This window comes from Nothobranchius furzeri, chromosome 1 (assembly GCF_043380555.1).
Source record: "Nothobranchius furzeri strain GRZ-AD chromosome 1, NfurGRZ-RIMD1, whole genome shotgun sequence".
NCBI lineage: Eukaryota > Metazoa > Chordata > Actinopteri > Cyprinodontiformes > Nothobranchiidae > Nothobranchius > Nothobranchius furzeri.
In genome coordinates, this window is record NC_091741.1 from 83,519,555 (window position 1) to 83,543,268 (window position 23,714).

The 23,714-nt window shown below is 38.3% G+C and overlaps 1 protein-coding gene across 6 annotated transcripts in view; it reads right to left on the reverse strand.

The window, feature by feature from the left end:
- Positions 1-23,714, reverse strand: part of fgf13a (fibroblast growth factor 13a) — a 142,143-nt gene that overhangs the window by 27,897 nt on the left and 90,532 nt on the right. For 4 of the 6 annotated variants that reach the window (XM_054739227.2, XM_015949142.3, XM_015949159.3 and 1 more), the window contains one exon: positions 3,483-3,593. In XM_054739227.2, coding sequence (XP_054595202.1) covers positions 3,483-3,593 — 111 coding nt within the window. Of the gene's footprint in view, positions 1-3,482; positions 3,594-9,011; positions 10,846-11,013; positions 11,078-23,714 lie in introns of those variants that run through there. The other 2 variants (XM_015949165.3, XM_015949151.3) reach the window with 2 other exon arrangements.

The window sequence follows — 23,714 nt, forward strand, 5'->3', positions numbered from 1 at the left end:
TCTGAATGCAAAATTAATACTTAATTAGTAAAAAAATTATTTAGTTCAGAGGGAATAGTTTCTAGAGCTGTAAAGCCTCAAAATGTAAATAAATAAATAAATCAGCACATGACTCAGTGTAGGAGTCATGTCTGCATCTGCATAAACTGCTAATATCAGACCAGGAGCTTGGGTCATGATGACACAATACAAACACCTTTCAGACTGCTATAGCACAGTGTAAAGAATGGGTCGTTTACATCTTACTTATGAACCATAAAATGTGAGATTCCATAGAATTATGAAATATCAATCTGATGGAACTTTGACTATTTTAACCAGAAGATCTGAACTTTTTATTGCAGGGATTAAGCGACACTTCATACTAACTCCAAGGAAAGAGAGAGAGCCAGGTTTAAAATAGCTAAGAAATTTATTTCTACACAATTTAAACAAGGCTAACTTAAACACTCTGTGTACTGATGGACTAAGGTGGAGTGAGACGTGATGAATGATGATGGTGTGTGTGTGGAATGTTATTCAGAACCAGCGGATCCGGAGAAGCAGTTAGTTCTGCGTGGGAGTGAATATTTCGCTCTAAACTTTAGTAGGAGATTTATAACACACATGAAACGCCATCTGTCAGTCTACATACCCAGGGGAAGCCTCCATCAGAACCAGAATGCTGAGGACCTCGTGGACCCTCTTTGGTACCAAAGCCGGTAGAAAAGCAGCTGTGCTGGCCAAACTAGTCTTGGAATGCTTCCAGGTCACGACAGGTTATCATTGGCGTCTCCGGGACCCTGAAGGGGTCGTGAGGTTCAGCTTTTATTCTGAAGGAACCATTGTGGTCAGGTGTAATTTGCAACAGATTTTATCCAGCTTGTCTGAGGTTCTTTATGGCTGAAGAGGAAGTCCGGATGGACTGTCCGAGACTTCTCTAGAACGCTTTGAACTAAAGAAAAGGTGGAGTGGGATAGGTTTTATTTTGTCATATTTTGGTTTACTGGTGAATCAGAATTTGACATGCAAAAGAGGGTTTATACAAACACCACAGATAACCACGCCTAGCCAGAAACGAAGGTTCTGATTGGGTCAGACAAAAGGAAATGTGTCCTGCTGTTTTTAACATTACATGTCATTAGTGTCTAGTGCAAATGTCCAGGATTATAATAACTTGTAAAATACTACTGATCACAGGATACAACCCTAGAAGGTGCTATATAATAACAGGCCACTTACCACTTAATAAATGAAAAAAATTATATTTTCTGCAAAAACTGCAGTAATTGACATAAGGTAAATATTCTTAAATATGATCAACTCTCTTGTTTTGAGTAAAAAACATCTGCCATCGGGTAAAGCAAAAGTTGCTTAGCTAGAATGTTTCAAATCTAACAGATTCATTTTATTATTCACCGTATTGTAGTGTACCTAAACTAGTGCTGTTTTTGCAAATAATAATGTTTTCTTTTTAGTCCAACAATTACTTAAAATATTTAAAAACAAGCCTTTTTTACTTCCTTTAAAATAATGTTTTGCAGTGTATTTACAAATAATTAAATAGGTTTAAGTAAACTAGAATAATTCTTATTTTCTTGAGCATATCATATTTAAGATTTCCTGTTCTCTCTGAAACATCCTGTTAAGTTGTATCCCCCTCACTTGACCGTGGTTTCTCTCTTGATGGCTCAAACACATCTGCAGGAACACATCTGCACCACAGCTTCATTTTAGAAGGATTACCCACTGGCACACTGATGGCAGATTTTCAAGAAGGGAAAACTCAATTGCTTCCCATCTCCTTGAAACACCTGAGCACCCTGAAGAGAATTACATGACCACCACCCACACAGAGACATTTCCTGCTGCTCAGAGGAACATGGAGGAAGCCTGATGGACAGATTTCATGATCGTCTCGGTTCCACCCACAAAGAGCAAGGAACCATGACCAATTCAGTTAGAAGATCGACTTAAGGCTTCCCAACAACAAATAGTCACATTTGAAGTATTTTGCTATGTCATTGTGGTATTGAATTAAAGAAAAATGCTTTAAATCCACAAACAGATACTGGATACACTTACATTTTGTTTTGTGGTATTATATTGCCATGGCTTTTTATTTAACAAATTATGTGGCTAAGTGTGCTAAGCATAAAGATTGCAATAATTTGCGATTTTCAGTTTTTAAATGTTTTGCTGCAAAAGGATTTAAAAGAGTTTGAGGGATATTTTTATTACTTTCTTTACACCTGCTGGATTTATTTGTGTGTGATGCAGATTTCTCCAAAACCAAGGCTCAAAACAAACATTTATCCAACTTTCATTTTGTTGTTTTTATATAACTTTTCTTATTTTTGACCAAATTATCACATTAGTAACACATGTATGTACTACCATGACTACTGAGAGTTAGCTGAGCCAGCTGCAATTACAACAATCTGATTCTGATTGTCACTGGACACGTGTGTGTGTGTGCGTGTGTGCGTGCGTGCGTGCGTGCGTGTGTGTGTGTGTGTGTGCACACGTTTGAGATGGTCCCACCATCACAAGACACCACTAGCTCCAAGAAGGACTCCACTCTCCGTCACCATGGAGACAAGCGCACCCAGCATCTAACAACGTTATTTTTGGAGCAGAGCAAAGAGCTTCACTCCTTCTCCTTTTCTCGTTCAGCAGCACTCTTTAATTTTCTTTTCACAAACTATTTTGTTTGTGAAAAAGCAATGCAGGCCAGCAATTATGTAACTCTGCAAAAAAAGTTAGTCCTTGCAGTTATGGGGGCGTCATTAGGGATGAGGCAAATCTCATGTGAGTTAAAGATATTAAGATACACTTTTATTTATTTTATTTGCTCTGTGTTCTACAAAAAGTTTCCACTTTATATTTAGGACCAACTAACTTTAGACAACATCCCTCTAATTTAAATATTCCAGATGTGTTTATATCCATTTAGTTGCAATAAATAGAAGCTGTTAGCATGCAGCAACTTGTTTTCTCAGTAATACAATTTCACACACACACACACACACACACACACACACACACACACACACACACACACACACACACACACACACACACACCCTGTTACAAACCAGTTATGCGTTTCTGCTGCTGTGTGACCAATAAATTATCTTTTCTTTTGTTATTTAACTGTTATCCTCTTTAAATTGTTATAAAATTAAAAGCTGGTGGGTGTTGTAGCTATGACAAAGACGTATCAATGCATAGTGTAGAAAAATCTGTTTCTCACCATAGATGTGTGTAGGAGAGATCGTGAGCTGTCTTTTTAGATATGGAAAGATTTGTTTTATACAACGTGAAGAAGAATAAATCTTGTTAAAATGTCATTTTAGAGAGAAAACATATTTTTTATCTATGTGACAGAAAAATTAATATACATTTGTAAACTGTGGTGGATTGGATTGATAATAAAACAAAAAACAGTGATAGATTGAGTCAAAGATGCAGTGATGTGATAGTGATGGTGTAAAACTCACTGAAACCACTGTCCTCCTCCTTTGTTCCATCGATGGTTCCATCTGCCTGCAGCTGCAGGTGGAAACCTTGCCGACTGTACAGCTTCGTCACAATCCCCTTCAGCTGGGGCTCTGTGGAGACACAGACAGGAGGATGCAGGGATGAAACAGACAGCAAGGTGTTTTACCACTCATCAACAAAAAAATCTTCCATTTAGCTGCAAAATAATAACTGCACAGATTAAGCATGAGACTACTTCAAAAGAAGCAATTATGAAAGATCATTGTGATAAATCACAGCTACAGGAAGTCATTTTTTCAGAGGAGAGAACAATAGGCAGCGTGCTGCAATTGTGTGTTTTTACAAAGACGTTTGTGTTATATTTAGTCAGTTTTGATTTGTCAATAATTAAATTCAACTGTTTAGTAAAAAGGTTTAAATGAGTTAGATTGAAGCTGCTTAGATTGTGAAATCAGTGAGCGCTGGTATCTTCATTCTCACTGTTACAAGCTGGATTCACTTCAGATAAATCAAACCACAGATGGACAAGAGTCAAAGTGATTAGACTCAAAATGGATCAGAGCTTGATGAGATCCAATGGTTAATAAAATCTCTCATGTCACTCCTCCTACACATATGTTTGTATGATATGAAGAAATAGTGAAAAAACAGGAATTTCACTCACAATAAAAAGCACTTAAACTATATGTGCAGCACTGAACATAAATTATATCGGTTTGGTAAAAACGACATTGTTGAAATACAAAGAAAAAGATGCAAAATAGAGCTAAAGAGTTAAAAAGTTGTTTCAAATTCTAAAATTCTACAAAAACATTAGTTGAGCACACTTAATAAAACCATGTAAATTATTTCCACACTATTTTATTGTTATGTTCACATGAAGCTATTTAGTTATTTCAATCCAATATAGACCTATTGCAGCGTGATGTCACATGCCCACACCTCCACCCCCCAGTCCCAGGCTGGAGGGTAAGAAGCCAGCACCTCCCCATTGACCACCGTTGTGTTTATCTGTTAGTTGTCAATAAACAGAGCTAAAAAGCAGCAAAATAAAGTCTATCAACATGGTCAACACACGTTACTGGTAGGCTGCACAAGTGAACAGGACAGTAAAGCTAAATTTTACAGGTTTCTTGCTGAAAAAATATGCTATGGCAGACAAAGTTTTGTGACAGAATAAAAAAGTTAAATATCTGCCTCACATGTCTAGAAATAAACAAGTCATAGCCATCTAATGACTTCTATGCTTTTACTGGTGAATGGTCTGTATTTGTATAGAGCCTTTAGAGTTATTCAACCCCCTAAGGTGCTTCACAACACAATCAGTCATTCACACACACTTTCACACACTGGTGGGGATGAGCTATAACATAGCCACAGCTGCCCTGACAGGCGGGGCCTGCCAAACACCAGCATCACTAGCATTATTAATTTATAGAAAAATGGGCACACTGCATTTCATCCAATTGACTGCCGGTGCTCAACAGCCACAGGACCAGCAACCACGAAGTGGAAGAATAAGGCTGGAGAGCTCGGATAAACAAAAAAACAACAAAAAAAGAAAAAAATATATACATAAAAAAAAATATATATATATACATATATATATATATATATATATATATATATATATATATATATATATATATATATATATATATATACATGTGTGTGTGTGTGTGTGTGTGTGTGTGTGTGTGTGTGTGTGTGTGTGAAATACATGTGTGTAAAATACATTGTTTTGATGTTTTTTTTATAATTAATAAACTTCAAAAATGTTTATCACTGTTAAAATGTTGTTTTTGAGATAAATATCGGCTCATTGTTTAGAAAATTTAACATCTACTTCAAATTGATGGACATGGTCTGGATCATGAATAAATTGTTTTTCGGACAGACACCAAGTAAGTAAGTAAGTAAGTAAGTAAGTGTAAGTAAGTAAGTAAGTAAGTGTAAGTAAGAAAGTAAGTAATTAAGTGTAAGTAAGTAAGAAAGTAAGTAAGTAAGTGTAAATAAGTAAGTGTAAGTAAGTAAGTAAGTGTAAGTAAGTAAGTAAGTGTAAGTAAGTATGTGTAAGTATGTAAGTAAGTAAGTAAGTAAGTAAGTAGGTAAGTATGTAAGTAAGTAAGTAAGTAGGTAAGTAAGTAAGTAGGTAAGTAAGTAAACTTTATTTATATAGCACTTATCACAGACATTGAATCACAAAGTGCTTCACATAGATCAAAATCAAATAAAAAGTCATAAAATCATAATGATCTCAAAACATAAAAAGATTCAAATCAGAAAAAATCAAGTTATAAAATTATAACATTTCATAAGCAGATGAAAGATAAAAAAATTGAGAAAATAAAAGGTTTAGGTAAAAGCAGCTTTAAATAAAAGGGTCTTTAGCTGTTTTTTTTCAAAAGTGTCTAAACTGTCAATGCTGCGTAAGGATAAAGGAAGATCATTCCAAAGTCAGGGTGCAACAGTCTGGAAGGAGCGATCACCTCGACTTTTATATCTGGTTTTTGGAACTTCTAGAAGGTTCTGATGGGTGGACCTTAGGGCTCGGGTTGGAGCCTAAGGCTTTAACACTTCAGTAAAGTAGGGAGGTGCTTGACCATGAAGAACCCTGAAAGTTATAGTCAGGATTCTAAAATGAACTCTAAAGTTAACGGGTAACCAGTGCAGAGACATTAGAATAGGAGTGATGTGTCCTCTTCTGTTTGCTCCAGTTAGGAGCCTTGCTGCAGAGTTCTGGACCAAAGGTGGCCAAGTGCTGTTCTGTTAAAACGTGAAGAGTGTGTTACAGTAATCTAGATGGGAGGAAATAAAGGCATGGATAACCATTTCCGGGTAATGTTTTGACACCAACATTTGCAGTTTCAGACCAACGTTTTTGAGTAACTTTCAAGAGACATTGATTGGTCAAAAAAAAAACACCCAAATTCCTTCAGTTTGTCTTGATGGGAAAGGATAAATGATCAAGTTTTAGACTAATCAGGGGAACCATGCTCTCAGGGGCAATGATCAGACATTCAGTCTTTTCAGAGTTTAACTGAAGGAAGTTATCTTCTAGCCAGCTGGTGATAGCTGAAGGAAACTCTAGTAATTCAGTTTGTAGAACTCAGAATCCTTATAGGAGCAGTACAGCTGAATGTCATCTGCATATAGGTGATAAGAGACATTTTGAAAATAATCAATTCACCAACTCCTCCTTTTCTCCAACCCCTGACTCCATAATCAATGAGCTTTTGATTAGTATGTTTTCTGTCTAATAAGCACAAACACCTGTAAATAAACTGATTGCATCATTCAAGCTGTAACTCTGACAAACACAGCAAAGTGAAAACTTTAGTTTGTTTAAGTGAACCAATTAAATATGTTTTATTTTGACCTGAGTGCTCCAGCCTTCTTCTTCCACTTCATTATTATTATATAATTACTAATTTGTGTGTCTATGAAGGGGCGTAGCATTGTAAAAGGTGTGATCAGTTGTCCCTTTTCATCAGAGCTATGCTAACAGAGCTGTCTCACGTACATTTAGGAAGCCACTCGAGATGGTGGCATTTAAAAACCGTGTTTATTTGAGGAATTATATCATTTTTACCCTGTCTGCATGTGAAGCTGGAAAAATTTGGACATGGTGCCAAAATTACTTTATTTAAGTAATTTATCTTAGACTGAGAGACCATCTAAAGGCTCAGGAACCCTTTGCATGTGTTTTGGATTCATTAGCTGATTAGTGTGACACTTTGAGTCTAGAATATTAGATTTTTTTTTACCATGTCTGAGATTTTGAACGTGGAGTTTTATGAGTTGTAAGCCATAATCATCACAATTATAATAAAAATAGGCTTGAAATATCTGGCTTTGCATGTGATGAGTATCTCATAATTTAACATTTTAAGGGAAATTATTGAAATTTTAAACAATTTTCAAATTTTTGGAGTTTCACCTATGTTTCATCCTTCCACGAGTAAAAAGCTAAGTGTATCACATTTACCGTTCGAGTTTGTTTTTGTGACTAACAGTAAAGAACGGGAGAATATTGCAGGAGATTTTGGCAGGTATGGTGTTGGTGGAATCCACACATTTCGTCGTGTTTCTCACTCTGTAGATGTACAACATTTACAAGTTAGAGTGGTTTGAAATGTGGTGGCACACATATGCCATCCCATTGGCCTATACTAGAAAAATGTGAAAGCTAATGTAGGTTACCATATCATTAATAATTCATACACAATAATTTATCCAGTAGTTGAAGAAAATTAACATTTGAAGCAGATGGTGAGCAATTATTTACATTTCATCTCAAGAAAGATTTTCTCTCGATAAAACCGTGGTTGTAAGTCACGGCCAAATAAATATTTATTCTGTAATCAATTCTGGAAGTTAAAGGTACACATGCAAAGAAAATTGACTTCCACTCACAATCTAAACTACTGCTCTGATGTAATCCGGGGTTATAAAAGAGCACATCAGCTAATTGTGCTATACTGTTCTTAATCTTCTCTTTGTCACATGTGCTGCAGTCATCTAGAGAAACATCCAGCTGTATAATTTCCTGTTAGAGCTGGTCAGATTGGCTGTGTTACATCATCACACCGTCCCACTATCTGGTTACTGTCCCTGCTGGGGAGTGTCTCACAGCGGTTAACCACACCTTTCATCTGTCCTTTTACCTCCCCCACCTTTCAGCAGAGCCACTGGGTTTACTGGAGTCACTTCTACAGCATAAAAAAGTGTATTCAAGATAAACACAGGGGGTGGTGAAATTACTCTGCTGTTAAACAGTGAATCATGTTTTTAAAACCGTAAATAATAAGTTGTAACTACAGATGCGCACAAATCAGCATGATCAGAGAGGCACATGTGCATATAAATATATAGAACCGCATGTGCACAAACAACTTAGGTTGTGTGTGTGACTGAGGGCAGCTTGTGCTTGTCCAAGGAATAAAATGCATTCTTGGCTCTCGCTGTTTCCTCCAGGACAGAAATGAAAATTGGAAGTATGCAGGGTGCAAAAGAACTGTTATTATATGCAAACAGGAACTCTAACCACCAGATGCACATAGTTATAAAACTATATTCTGAAAAGAAACTAGTGGAGTCAGAGATGTGCAGTTTTGTCCACAAACATCTTCACATTGAAAGCGGTTGCTTGCAAAATGTAAACAAGGTAACATGAAAAAGAAAAAAAAAAAGTCTGGGCCTGATTTTGGAAAGTGAATTAACCACGTGTAAGACTTGCATGTGTGTTTTGTTAAGAATGTACATAAAATAATTTATAAATAATAAATAAAACATTTTTTAGTTATTGTTCTGTCAGTCTTTTTTTATAGATTTGAAAGATTGAATGTGTAAAAAGTGAATGCCTGAGAATCCGTTTCCACATATAATGTGGACGTGAACTAAAGTTAAAGCCATTTATTATTCTAGCAACTTTCACAAAAGCGCATTTTATATGACCACGTGTTTCTATAAATAAATGAATAAATTCATAAATATGGTGAACGATCTGATAAAGTCACACCACAGACCTGGTCGTCTCCTTCTCCTCTTCTTAGAGCCAAAGAGTTTGACCCGTGAGAAAACGTTCAGCCGGCTGGGTTTCTCACAGCTTCCTTTGGTTTTACTGGGGCTGCTCACGCAGCGGCAGGCATTAGATTTCTCCCGCTCCCTCGCCTGCCTTTTCTGCCTTATGAGGGAGCTGGCGATCGCCGCTGCCATCGCCAGTTTGGCAGCGCGTTGTGGGGAAAAAAACTTCCAGAGAAAAGTGAATCGAGACAAGTGGGTTCTTGTACGAAGCGTCCAGGGACAGTGTCAACAATCTGAGGCAACTGCAAGGATGGTTGAGTCAAGAACTTGCAAAGTGCACAAAACAGTGACACGCAATATTCCCAGAGGCGCAGCAAAGCCCAGTCCGCTCAGACAGTGTCCAAATGGATCATTTTCTCATGAATCTTCGCGTTATGCAGGACTTTCCCGTTGCATCTCCAGAGAAAAAGTGAAATTTAATAAATAAAAAATAAACGCTCCATTTAGAGACGTGAAAAGAGTTTCACCACGGCACACTGCGTGTTCTTCCATCAGTGTCGTTTTTCTTGGAATCACAAGAAAGACGCACAAACCCAGCCTGGGTTTACATTATCCCAGCGAACTACCCAGACGCGCACATGTTGGTAGATAGTCGTGAATGACGCTCATTTCCAAACCTGGGAATGGAAACACCTGTTCGCAGATACCGGAAGAGTGTTTACGCACTACAACTTTCCCCATCCATCGCGGGAAACAGTCTCCACTTGCAGCGCAGAGGATGTGCACCGACCACTTCGGAATCCCCTTTAGTTTTTTCTAAAGTTTGCAAACGCGAAACAAAGACAGGAAGCGCCTCATGCTGAATCAACTGCAGTCCTGCGCAAACACAAAGTCAGCCTTACTGGAGAGCATCCCCACCTACAACCTGGAGAAAGAGCAGCGTGGGGGAGGAGGGGGAGGGAGGCAGGCTGCCCACAGACCCAGGCAGGGCTTTACATAGAGGACACGACTAACACACACGCTGTCACATGAGATAGTCCATATCATAAGAAGAAAGGGATGGAAAAGGCGTGGGGGCGGGTGTAGAGAGGAGAAAATCAAGATCAAAAGGAAAGAAAAACATGGATTTCATGTTCTCTTTGTTTTAGATGGCAGTGTAGACAGTGCAGGAAATACAATATAAAAAAACAAGGCCAAAAATAGAATAATGACTATTTTCGTATAAATATGTTGATGGAGCTGAGCGCAAAGCATCCATGTTGCGCATTATCCTTATAAAAAGATTAAAACCGTCAAATTAACAGTGAATGTTACAAATCAGTGTGAGTAATAAAACTGCAACTAAAACTGCAGACGTGTGCAGAATGAACGGGCATGATTAAATAATAATCCATGACAAAAAGGTCAATACAGGTTCTGGCTGCAGACTCGGTGCTTCACGTTTACTCCCCACTGGATTCAATGAGACAGCAGATTAAGCAATGGTGCCATCTAGAGTCCCAACGTGTCTTTTACGTTTTATTCTTTTACTGCCATTAAAGATTGGATCACCACACCTCGTGGTTAGAAAAGTATCCCATCACAGGAATCTGGTTTTATAGATTTAACGTCTAAATTCTAAGGAAAATTTGGTTTTGAAAAGCTAGAGGTGAGTTCATTAAGTAAACAAGTCAATCACCAGACGGAAAGATGTAAAAAAAAGCTTAAAAGTAAATATATATATATCATTGTTTGACCAAGAAAAAGGCTAATCACGAAATAAGGAAAGGTCCCAAACTGCAAACAGAATTTCAGCACCATGGACAGCAACACGACACCAAAAGCACAATAAGCTGAAACAAAATCTCCAGAGACAAGTCTCATTTAAATACTATCCAGCACAATTCAACCAATTTAACATTACAGGGGACAGTACAGACTATTTTAGATACATATCTAAAAATAATTATTAAAGACAGTTAGTGAGAAAAATCAAACACCCGAAATCAATATTCAAAAGCATACCTGAAGCAGACTTTCTCAAAGGAAAAGTCATTGTATACTCCTCAAGAGGAAGCCAAAGCACAGATTAGTCTACGCGGTCCTCAGAAACTGAAGAGAAAGCGACGGGACTCGTTTTAGCAAAGTTCAAACCATTGTCAGACAACTATCAGAGGAGGAGGAAGCGTCGAGGCGTGGCCACCAACAGGAAGATCATTAGAGAACATTAGCGACATGCCATTATTGCTTCTAAATGCTCATTAAACATTCATTTAGTGGTCTTGTTGGTCCGGCAGACACTGTCGTGTGTTCGCAGCGCTGCTGAGATTGGTTGACAGTACCATGATGAGCCAAAGTGAACCAGAATGAGGGCTGTGACCCTACTTCCTTCATGCAACTCTGAAGACTTTGCTCTCATGTTACAAAAATGATGTAAAATGATCCGTTAATGCATCCAGTAAACTGGTTACACCGGCATTTCCACTGTGGCTACAAACAAGAAAGAGATAAAAGCAGAGCTTTTATGTTAGACACAATGATTTTTACTGAAGCAATTTTCTGCTCTGGGGCTCTTTGTCCCACTGTGTCCACACATCAGCTCAGGAGGTTGAGATTATGCGAGTTTATAATCCAATATTTGACGATGGCTTAATAGAGTAAGTAGATTAATATTTGTAGTGAATTTTAAAAACACAAATTTAAATGTTATTGCAGTTGTACATCTATTAATATTTTTATTTAAATGTGCCCTCTAAAACTAATTTGACCATGTAAACACTCCCCGACCAATATGCCCCGTTTGACCACTAGGTGGTGCAATCTAACTGTCCCCCTAAACCTCAAACATCCATCATAAAGAACAATAAACCTACAACCACTGAGACAATAATACAAACAGTCCTATTATAAAAAGCATGCCTGAAAATACTGGATTGTATTAAATTAACCATTAAATAATGTGTGTGTGTCCTCAATTTAAACTTTGGTGTATTTTAGTACTAAAATGATAGTTGGACGTTTGTGAAATACTGAAAATAAAAGATTAACATTACATTCACCAAACTAATTTATTGAAGGCACATGGGAAAATGCACCAAAATGTTGAAAATACTAAAAATCCATTAGGACTTTTAAACAAGCAAATAGGATCATGATTTAGGAAATAGGAAAATTTTTTAAAATTGTTTATTAAGTAAAAAACATTTACATAAAAACTTTTTTTGCAACCTTATGTTGCTACAGGAACATGTAATTTTCTGAGAACTATGCTGACACACTTATTGTAACAAAGTAGTTGCCTTAAAAGCCTTTTGAAAGGGAGAGCACTTTTATTTCACCCACTGTTCTGATGGACTCATGTACCTTTCTCCTGAAGAAGTGGCTACTCCGGAACACACTAACCTTCAGTCACACACTTTAAATATGATAGTTATCAAGTTATCCTTTGTCCTTCAATGTGTGTGTGTGTGTGTGTGTGTGTGTGTGTGTGTGTGTGTGTGTGTGTGTGTGCGTGCGTGCGTGCGTGTGTGTGTGTGTGTGTGCGCGCGCGCGCGCGCATGTATAAGTGTCCACATAAGTGTATAAATGTGTGCAAAAGCACTTCAGAGGGTCAAAACGGTGACTGGTGTCAAAATAACTTTGCAATTCATACAGATTCCTTCCCTTTGATTTGCAAAAATAACTTTTGTCAGTATTCTGTCACATTTAATTTGGTGCTTTTAAAATCTTTTCTTCCTCTGTCTGGATGTGAAACGAAGGGAGAGAAAGAGAGCCAGAGAATGTTGCACAAATGTCCCCGTCTATATACATCAAAGGTCCACCAGACACACATTTAAGGTCAAACTGGGGCCTCTGCTGCTAACGCTGTACTTGCTCATGTAATAATAATAATCCATCCATTTATTTTCAGTCGCTTATCCAGAGTCAGGTTGCGAGGGGCAGCAGCCTAAGCCGAGATGCCCAGACTTACTTCTCCCCAGCTACTTGGGCCAGCTCTTCCGGGGAAATCCCAAGGCGTTCCCTGGCCAGCCGAGAGACAGTTGGACGTGCCCATAAAACCTCACCAGGGAGACATTACACTTCAATTCAAAAATACTTTATTAATCCCAAATGGAAATTCAATTGTTTCAGTACACACAATTCCAAGAATTGGTGACTGTGGTCATTCGCAACACAAGTCGCGCTACTGTCATCCAAGAGCCATCCTGACCAGATGCTCAAGCCACGTCAACTGGCTCCTCTAAATGTGGAGAAGCAGCGGATCTACTCTGAGCCCCTCCCAGATGACTGAGCTTCCCACACGTATCTCTAAGGAAGAGCCCAGCCACCCTGCGAAGAAAACTCTTTTCAGCCGCTTGTATCTGCAATATCGTTTTTTCGGTCACTACCCAAACCTCGTGACCATAGGTGAGAGTAGGAATGTAGATCGACTGGTAAATCGAGACTAGATATTAATAATAATAATAATAATAATAATAATAATAATAATAATAATAATAATAATAATAATAATAATACATTGCAACTTTCAAGACACCCAAGGACACTTTACAACAAGGCAGATATGAACAACATAAACATATGAAACAGAAATAATTAAATAAAAACAATAAATGGTAAACTGGATACTACGAGTTATAAGTTTGTCTGAATGGGTGGATTTTGAGTTTTGATTTTATAAAAGTGGGAGAGAAGGCGAGGTGCGGAGGTCAGGGGGAGAGAATTCCAGAGGTGGGGAACAGAGCAGCTGAATGCTCTACGCTCCATGGTGACGAGGCAAACAGGGAGATGAAAGTTGAGGAGCAGAAGAGGAACAAAGTGAGCGAACAGGAGTCACTATGTGAACAAGGTCAGATATGAAGGATGGAGCCAGGTTATGAAGAGCTTTGAACGTGATGAAGATCATCTTGAATTGGATTCTCTGTTTGATGGAAAGCCAGTGCTGTTGTTGCAGGATGGAGTTGATGGGATGAGAGGTAATATGTGCTGCAGCGTTCAGGAGAAGCTGCGGTTTCTGTGACGTGCTCTATGATGCAATCTGTTCTCTTGGTAAATCATGAAATAAACATGAGTCACTTGCTGCCCTTTGAGATGCACTGACTCTGATTTATCCTCCAGCTCACTGTATCCCTGTTTAAAGCTATCAATCTGAGAAAAACAAACACGCTGACACAACTTCATACACGGATCTCCGTTTTTCATCAATCAGACTCATAAATCCAAGCCATCACTCACACAGGACGTGTAACCTTTAGAAAAAACTACTGTTGGTTTTAATTATTTTATCCACTGCAGCTAGATAAACCAGTGAAGAGCGTGACAGTCACACTATATTCTATGAATAATACACCAATGAAACACAGACAATGATACCAAAGAAACTCTAAAATGGTGTTTGGTGCTTCTGTTTGCAGGAGAAAATCATGAAAGCAAAGACAAAAAACAAACAAACATGCTTTTCTTAAAACACGTCTGTGTGCAGAGGTTTAGGATGAAATTATATACTCCCTGGCCACTTTATTGGGTACACTTGTCCAACTGTTCATTAACGCAACTAATCAACCAATCACATGGTGGCAACACAATGCATTTATGCATGCTGACATGGTCTAAGACGATCCGCTGCAGTTCAAACCGAGCTTTAGAATGGGGACGAAAGGTGATGTGAGTGACTTTGAACGTGGCATGGTTGCTGGTGCCAGACGAGCTGGTCTGAGTATTTTAGAAACTGCTGGTTTTCTGGGATTGTCACGCAAAATCATCTCTAGGGTTTACAGAGAATGGCCCGAAAAGAGAAAAAAATCCAGCAAGTGACAGTTATGTGGGCGAAAATGCCTTGTTGATGCTAGAGGTCAGAGGAGAATGGCTAGACTGGTTCGAGCTGATAGAAAGGCAACAGTAACTCAAATTTGTTTTTGGCACAAAAGATGGATGCCATCAAGGAGAGAGTGGACTAATCAGCACGGATTGGGATAGTTGAATGTCCATTATTGGGATTTTGAGAGGTTGAGAACCAACAAACTTTAAGACAGAGAGGAAATTATCTCTGTCTGGCCCCAAAACAATTTTTAATCGAAATCTGGTGTCCTTGAGCCTGCAATGCTCCAACGAAAAGTCCCCCCTCAGAAGATATATGGAATGTGCTGTCGCTATGGCAACTCAATTCTATCTCCTATCCCAGCCTGGGTGGGACTGCGGGAAGGCCGCTGAAACGTTCCAGGGTCACTGCAACCCTCCAACCCTTAATGCTCCTCCCCCTATCCACACTGAGGTGACATGCGCTGCTTCTATTGTGGCTGCAGGAACTGAAGTAGGGATAGTCCCAACCCACCACCCCACCTAGTGGACACTTATGTTGTGTAATGTCTGAAGTCTGTTGCATAAATGTTTGAGGTGTTTTTTAGCAGAGCAAAGCTGCCCTCCCGGTGGAGGGTAACTCCGAAGTTCCTTTTTCCCTCCACCTGAACCAATCCTCATGTAACCCTCTTATCTCTATTAAAGTAGCGCGACTCAGGGTTGCGAATGACCGCACTCACCAATTCTTGTCATGTGTCTTGCCCATGTATGTCTGATCTCTGAATTGTGTGTACTGAAACTCTAATTTCCCTCTGGGATTAATAAAGTATCTTTGATTTGATTTGATTTGAAATAACCACTTGTTACAACCAAGGTATGCAGAAGAGCATGTCTGAACAAACACACGTAGAACCTTGAGGCAGATGGGCTACAGCAGCAGAAGACCACACCGGGTGCCACGCCTGTCAGCTAAGAACAGGAAACTGAGGTTACAATTCACACAGGCTCACTAAAATTGGATAATAGAAGATAAAAAAATAAATTTGTCTGGTTTGATGAGTCTCCATTTCTGCTGCAACTTTCAGATGGTAGGGTCAGATTTTGGCATCAACAACATGAAAGCATGGATCCATCCTGCCTTGTAACAACTGTTCAGGCTGGTGGTGGTAGTGTAATGGTGTGGGGGACATTTTCTTTTCACACTTTGGGCTCCTTATTACTAATTGATCATTGTTGCACCACAAATACCCATAAATAAAAAGTGGAAGAAGCACCAGACAAAACTGTAAACCTCGGGGACACACTCCAACAGAGAAAATGCCTACATGTGCTCTGTGTGCTGCAATATGCATTAATTACTGTAGTGCCCCAGAATGCCAGTATACTGCTGCCTCCTGGGGACACATTCACTGTACTCACACACACTGTGGGGGTAAAAAATACCCTTATCAGCAACCAGAATCACTACAATTTAGACATTAAATGATTTTGTCTAGAAAAAATCATTGAAAATCACTTTATTAAACAGCAACATTCTTTTTAATCATCTCAACATCAATGTGCCAAATACCTCTCAGCTTGCATGCACACCTGACTGTGTAAGAACCACAGGAGCTCCAACAGAATCAGTCATCAACTAGCCTGCATTCCCGTCTGAGGCCACAAGAGGACAGAACATCAGAGTAGAAGAATGGAGAGGTCTGAGTGTCATCAAGGTTGAGCACTGCCTTAACCTTTGCATTATTAAACACTATAATGCTACAATAAAGCTATGTCGAGTCATTAATGACTCAAAGCTGTCACAATAGCACCCAGGATTTAATTGTTTTCTTGGTTTAGAGAGAACACAATGACTGGCTGGTTAACCTTTCTGAGGGCAGAGTTACACTCAAGGATTTAGTCAGTGACTATCACAATGTTTAATGTCAAATTAAATTTCTATCGGTGGATTAGTCTCAACTGTAATAACAGGATTTTCAACCTTGTTGGTCCTGAATGGAGCATTAAATGCAACGTAAAGCAAAAATCTATCTGTTGTGAGCTCCTAAAGGATGCTGCTCTAATCATTTAGCCCTTTGACAGCAGTCTGCTGGTTGTCTCTTTGTGTGTGACGGGTGCAGCAAATCCACCACAGACAAAGCTTGCAACGTGCTGGGCCATCAGCGCCATGGTGATACCACTCGTTGCCATGGATACAGCACATACGCAAGAGGGTGTGTGTGAAAGATGGAGGTGGAGAGAGCATGTGCACTCTCAGATTGGGGGTTGGGTTTAGCAGAACAAACATCAACATCAGCCAGTCAAGGTTCAAGCTGAGGGGGAGGTGTCTGGGATCTGTGGCTTTTTATTTATTTACTTATTTATTTATTAATTTATAAAATCACAGAAATGTAAACAGTTCATGGAAGAAGGGAGTCCGTAAATGAAAGCCAGAGAACAGACGGCTCATTATTTCTCCCAGTGGGTGTTTCAGAGTTATAGAAACCCATCGACATAAATATACTGGCCAATTCATTTCCATAGGCTCCAATATCACGTTTTGGAGGCCAAATGGGAGGTGGCCACCACCGCCATTTTGACCGTGTCACAGGTTCCTTCAAGCCCAGACAATTCCACAAAAGGGAAGTGAGGAGGAGCTGAGGGTGGAACTGCAATTTTTGGTACTTCCGGGATGGCCTCAGTGTTTGAGCCGCATTGTGGGGGCTTGTAGAAACCTTGTGGACTAATAACTCCATCACAGAATATCAGTGAAGGTGTTCTGAGTTATACTGATGACAGATGATTATATTTCCCCTCTAAGTAAATCAGCTTCTTTGAATTCTCAGAGACTTTTTGTTGTAATTTTTCTTTTGTTTTGGTCTCGGTGTGTAACTCTGCCTGTGCCCTCTTCATCCTTTAACAAAACGAGTTACCAAAAGTGTTAGAGCTGTAAACACAACTTTAGATTTTAATAAACGGCAAGAAAATAAATAAAAAGAAGTCATCATGCATGATTATTTCACTTTTTCCCTAAATTCAGGCCTTTCTAATCCTAAATGTCCACTTTGTTTCAACACTTTGTGTATAAAACCATAAAACTTAAATTGGATGTGACAACATTGAACCATACATTCTCTAAGATGAACAAATTATCTACACTAATGGGGCTGAAGCTTATTCTGCTGTTCATGTTTATTTCCAGGCCAATAACTCATAACAGATGTGTGAAAATACAACTAAGGTTTGTCCAACTGCAGTGGACACCTAGTTTGTTTTCTTTATGTAGGTATGAAAAGAAAATGAAAACTTAATGTTTGACCTGATTATTGCTTTTCCACCTTCCGGGTGTCTCTCTCTTTCCTTACATTTTTAATCACAATTATCTATTTTTTGCTCATTTAAAATATATTTTAATCAATTATTTTTCATATTTTTACATGTCTTGTTTTTGTGAAGCACCTCATGATTTTTATCTTGAGAGGCGCCATAGAAAAGATAATTTCTTCTTCTTCTTCTTCTTCTTCTTCTATTATTATTAGTATTAGTATTAGTATTAGTATTAGTATTCCATAAACATAATTAGTCACAAATAGCAGCAACGGTGAAAATGTTTACAGTCTATAAATAATTCTAACGCCAAACTTTCCAGTTGATTTTAGATGCTAAAATATGCAAATATTTTTGTGACAAAGTCCCATAGCATTGTTTCACATTTGGGTTATTTGTTAAGTTATTTTGTCATTTTTACTTTCACACACATTTTTGATACAGATTTTTGTTTATTTTTATTTTTTGTGAATTTATTTACAACATTGACTCCACAAGTCGTGACTTGTTAATTTCACTGTGGGTGAAGTTGATAATTTATCTGGGGAGCATACCGCTGTGTGTGTGTGTGTGTGTGTGTGTGTGTGTGTGTGTGTGTGTGTGTGTGTGTGTGTGTGTGTGTGTGTGTGTGTGTGTGTGTGTGTGTGTGTGTGTGTGTGTGTGTGTGTGTGCGTGTGTGTGTGTGCACGTGCACGTGCATGCATGTGTGAGTAAGTTCTAAGGCAGTACTGACAGGGAAAAAACCCAATCAGTAACACCAAACAGTGTGAAATGCTCAGAGTGCATGCACACTTGGATTCATTATCTGCGATCGTCATGATTCCAGGTCCTGGTCTGTATTCCTGATTGCTCAGTACTTACCTAATCACATTGATATGTTCACCTGTGAGGGCTTGATTGTTTCCACCTGTGTTACCTATAGTATAAGCTCCCTGCAGCTATAGTTGGGTGTGCTGGATCATTGCACAAACTAGTTGCACACCAGGACAGACGCAGCATGTCTTTGTTAATTAGGTTTAGTTTAAGTCATTTTTCGCCAAGTTAAAGTTTTGCTATGGCTACATGAAGCAATGAGTCTGTCCAGACAATATTTTTAAATCATTTTCTTGACCCAGTATGTGCTAAAATGACCCTATTCAGGGTTACTGAAATGTCACTCAGACCCCCTACCAACCCGAGTAGCCAGAATACCACACTTGCAAATTCAGAATGGGGAGCCGCCTCTTGTTAGTTCCCACTTTAGTCTTAGTAAAGTGGAGCTGACGTGCTGGGCTGCAGTCTGTTTCCAGCACATTTACTGCATGTTTTAGATCATGAACACAGCAGGTTTGCTTGATTTAGTGATGAATGAAGGCTGAGGAGACATTTCAGCTGTTAAATTAAGGTGTTAAAAAGACAAAGACACAGCGAGAAGAAGAGTTTCACTTTTGCTTTTACAACAGTGAATTAATAACAGACTCTAGGGGGTGCCACAAGCAAGCCGAAACTGCATAGTTTACCTTTAATATCTTATAGTTTTCCTTTCATTTCCTTTTGCAAAAATGTATTTGATGCGAAAAACAAATAATCAATAAAACGAACACTGCATGCGAGAGGGATCTTATGCAAAGTAATTAATATATATGCTTTTTATTAACTTTAGAATTATTATAACTTGAGAAAAGAGACTCCTTTAGGAAACATGGTTATTGTTTCAGTTTGAAAAAGTAAAATTGTCCAGAATGATTCTGCTTCACTTGCTAATTAACCCTTTAGGGCACTCATTGAAGTATTTTATTTTAATTTTTTTTTATTTCAACCCCAGGGTGTTATTGTGGTCCATAACCAAAGTGTATTTCTGCTGTTCCAATTTTCTAAAATGTTTATTTTCATGCAGAAAATCAGAGAAAACGAAGTGATCAAATAGGGACGTTGGCCCTGTTCTGGTAAAATAAATCCCAAAATAAATAACATGAACAAGTTAAATAGCTGCTTTTTAAAGGAGTCCACTGAGTCCACTGATCTCAGGCTCGGGGGAGAGAGTTCCAGAGTCTGGGGGCCACAGCAGCAAATGATCTGTCACCTTTGGTCTTTAGCCTGGTGCTGCACAACCAGTAGGCTTTGATCACTGGACCTCAGGGACCTGCTGGGGGTGTAGGGACTAAGAAGATCACCAATGTAAGATGGTGCTTGTCCATATAAGGCCCTATAGACCAGAACCAGGACCTTGAAATGAATCCTGAAGTTGACTGGCAGTCAGTGATGCTGGAGGAGAAGCGGGGTGATGTGGGTGTGTTTGGAGGACTTGGTCAGAATATGAAAGCGAGTTATTACCTGCTGGCCACAAAAGCTGCAACTACTAAGCAACTAACCAACCATAGATAACTTCTTTGGATCTAAAACAAACATTTCAGATATCAAACTAATAGCTACAATTACTTGACTTACATTTAAACTTGAAATTTGCCCCCAAAGGACCTGCCGGCTTCGGATCCACCATCCTTTAGAAAATTCCACGGCATATTCTGGGAAATGTTTGACTAAGGCTAGGTGCCAAGACAATTTCCATCTATCCTTGCTCAGCTAGCTAAACGGCTAACAAACGGAGAACAGATGCCTCAGTAGAACATATATCATGGTCAAATTAGAAAAAGAAGACGAAGAAGAAGAAGACGAAGAAGAAGAAGAAGAAGAAGAAGAAGAAGAAGAAGAAAGTATCATTTCTATAGCGCCTCTAAAGATAAAAATCATGAGGCGCTTCACAAAAACAGAAAATGTACAAATATAAAAATTTTTTTAGAAAATGATTAAAAATATATTTAAAATGAGCAAAAAATAGACAATTGTGATTTAAAAATGTAAAGCAAGAGAGAGGGTGAATAGGAAAGAGGGAAATCAGTGGATCCTGAGGAAGGTGGAATAGGTGGGGAGAGCAGAATAAAGAGTGGTGAAGAAGGTCATACAAAAGCCAGCTTGAACACGTGAGTCCAGCTGCTTTTTGAAGGAGACCACTGAGTCCACTGATCTCAGGCTCAGGGGGAGAGAGTTCCAGAGTCTGGGGGCCACAGCAGCAAATGATCTGTCATTAGTCCTCTGTTCTCCTCCATCTCTTCATGCGGTCGTCATCTCTAAACCCACATTTCCCGTCGTTTCCGTCCACGTTTTCTCTGTATTTTGTACTACTTCACTCACAGGTGAATAAATAAATAAAGAAGTATAAATCAGGCTTTAGGTTCCCTATGAACTTCATAAATACTTTAGGGAGAGGAGTTTAAGGTGCAATACGGTCAGTTTCCACCTCTAGATTGTGCCCTCTGAGAGAAAACATCAGGTTTCATTATCATTTTTGTAACTGCAGACTGAATTCCAGTTTTGTCTAGCTGTTTTTGTTGATTAGATCAGTATTTTTCAAAGGGGATGTTCTGCCCTCTTAAAACTGGGTAAAGATATTTCCCAACTGGGGTTTCAACAGATTTTGAAGTTGAGACATCAGGTGTTTCCTTCTTTTCTTGTATCATACTGGGGACAATATGTAGGACAACATCATTTGTTTGATTTATTTCAAAGAGACATTCTAATTATCACATTTATTAATAAAAATAAAATTAAGCATTTAGAAAGTGTACAGACTATATATTTTTGAGACCAGATCTCTTTTTGTTCTATGAAAAGACTCCATTCCATTAGTGCACTAAACAAAATAGAGAGAGATTTGTAGAAAGAGCAGAAACTCCTAAAAGCAAAGCTCTCTGTGGCTTTCCCAGTATGATGGGTAGAGCCTAAGGGCTTGTACACACTGATTCAAAAAGATTTACATGTGATTGTCCAGTCATCCAAAGCAACATCTCTCAGTGTCATTGTCTTTTCCTGTTAGCTCACACATTTTTTTTACATGTTCCCTTAGCCTTCTCATGTTCTCAAAATGAGGTCAAAGAAAATGATCTTAGAAAAAAATGACAGGAGGTAAATCTTTTGGAAATTCAGCTGTAGCCCTGCACTTCCTTTCCTTTTCTGGGTCATTCCTGTTGTGTGGCTGGAACAGGCAGGCACACATTCTATTAACAGGACTCATGTTGTTTGTGAGAAACAGGCTATCTTTCTGTGTGTCTGTTATTTACATGTTTTGGCTGAATTAACCACACACAAGATCTTAATCAATTATGCCTTCACTCTTTAGAGGGCCAATGTCTATATTTACACACTTCCACTCACATCATAAAATATGTCAGTGTGCCTTTTCACAAACTCTTAGAATTATGGGATTTCACCCACACAATCATCAGAGATCAAGCTAGTCATGGTTTGCACCATGGCACCATTCCACCCATTAGTGCAGGGCTATAACGCTCCAAATATAGGTCTGTCTGCAGAGCCAGAAAACTGCTTGGTCTCCTCTCGTGTTTACTTTCACATCTCTAAAACTAACAATGCTAGATTTATGAAACTCTCAAATTACAAGGTTTACTAGTTGTGCTAAATGGTAAATGGTAAACTCAATGAAGTTGGTGAAATCATCACATGAAAATCAAATCTGCCTCATTTGAACATGTGCCCTGAACAAGGAATACATTATTATTATTATTATTTTTAGGTAAAATATGTTGTTTTTTAGACATAATCTTAATATTCATGGTAACAGCAATAATACAAGTGATTATAATAAATATTTTTGCAGTTGTAAACCAAGATTTCTCTGGTAAATGGAGGAGGACAGGAATTGTGCCAACCAAACTCGCCATCAGTGATGATGACATACAGGAGGACGATGACATTGAAGCAGATCCTCAAATAGAAAATATTCTAAAAATTCTAAAAATATATATTTGATCAGAAATAGTATCTATTGTTCAATAGCATTTAAAAAATATTCCACAATAATCTGTTTTTTTAAATATACTACAAAGGTATATTGTTTAATAACACTGAAATATTCTGTATTTTTGAACAATGATATAATATTCTAAAATTTGCTAGATGATTCTGAAGTGTCATAATTATTTGTTCAAGCTGGTTTTGGTGTGACCTTCATCACACTCTCCTTGTTCTGTTCTCCCTACATACTCCACCTTCCTCAGGATCCACTGATTTGCCTCTTTCCTGTTCACTCTCTCAATTTCTTTACATCTTTAAATCACAATTGTCTATTTTTTGCTCATTTAAAACATATTTTAATCATTTCCTAAATTCTTTTTTATATTTTTACACTTTTTGTTTTTGTGAAGCGCCTCGTGATTTTTATCTTGAGATGCTCTATAGAAATTATTCTTCTTCTTCTTCTTCTTCTTCTTCTTCTTCTTCTTCTTCTTCTTCTTCTTCTTCTTCTTCTTCTTCTTCTTCTTCTTCTTCATATTTAATTTAACAAATGTAAACACAATTTAGAAAGTAAAAAGCTTGTTACATATTTATTTTGAAACATTTAGGTAGAAAATATAATGTTATCTCCTGTGTCACGCAACGCCTTGACATTGAGAAACACCTTAAGTCGCCACCCTTTCCGGTCGGCTCATGGGTCCCCACAATAACGAGAAAATGAATGCAGCTCTACGGGGCTAAAAGAGCTATTTTCTAATCCATTTTGCCTGAATTGTACATATGGTGTATTTCATTTTATATGTAAAGACATTATTTGTGTTTAAACCATGCCT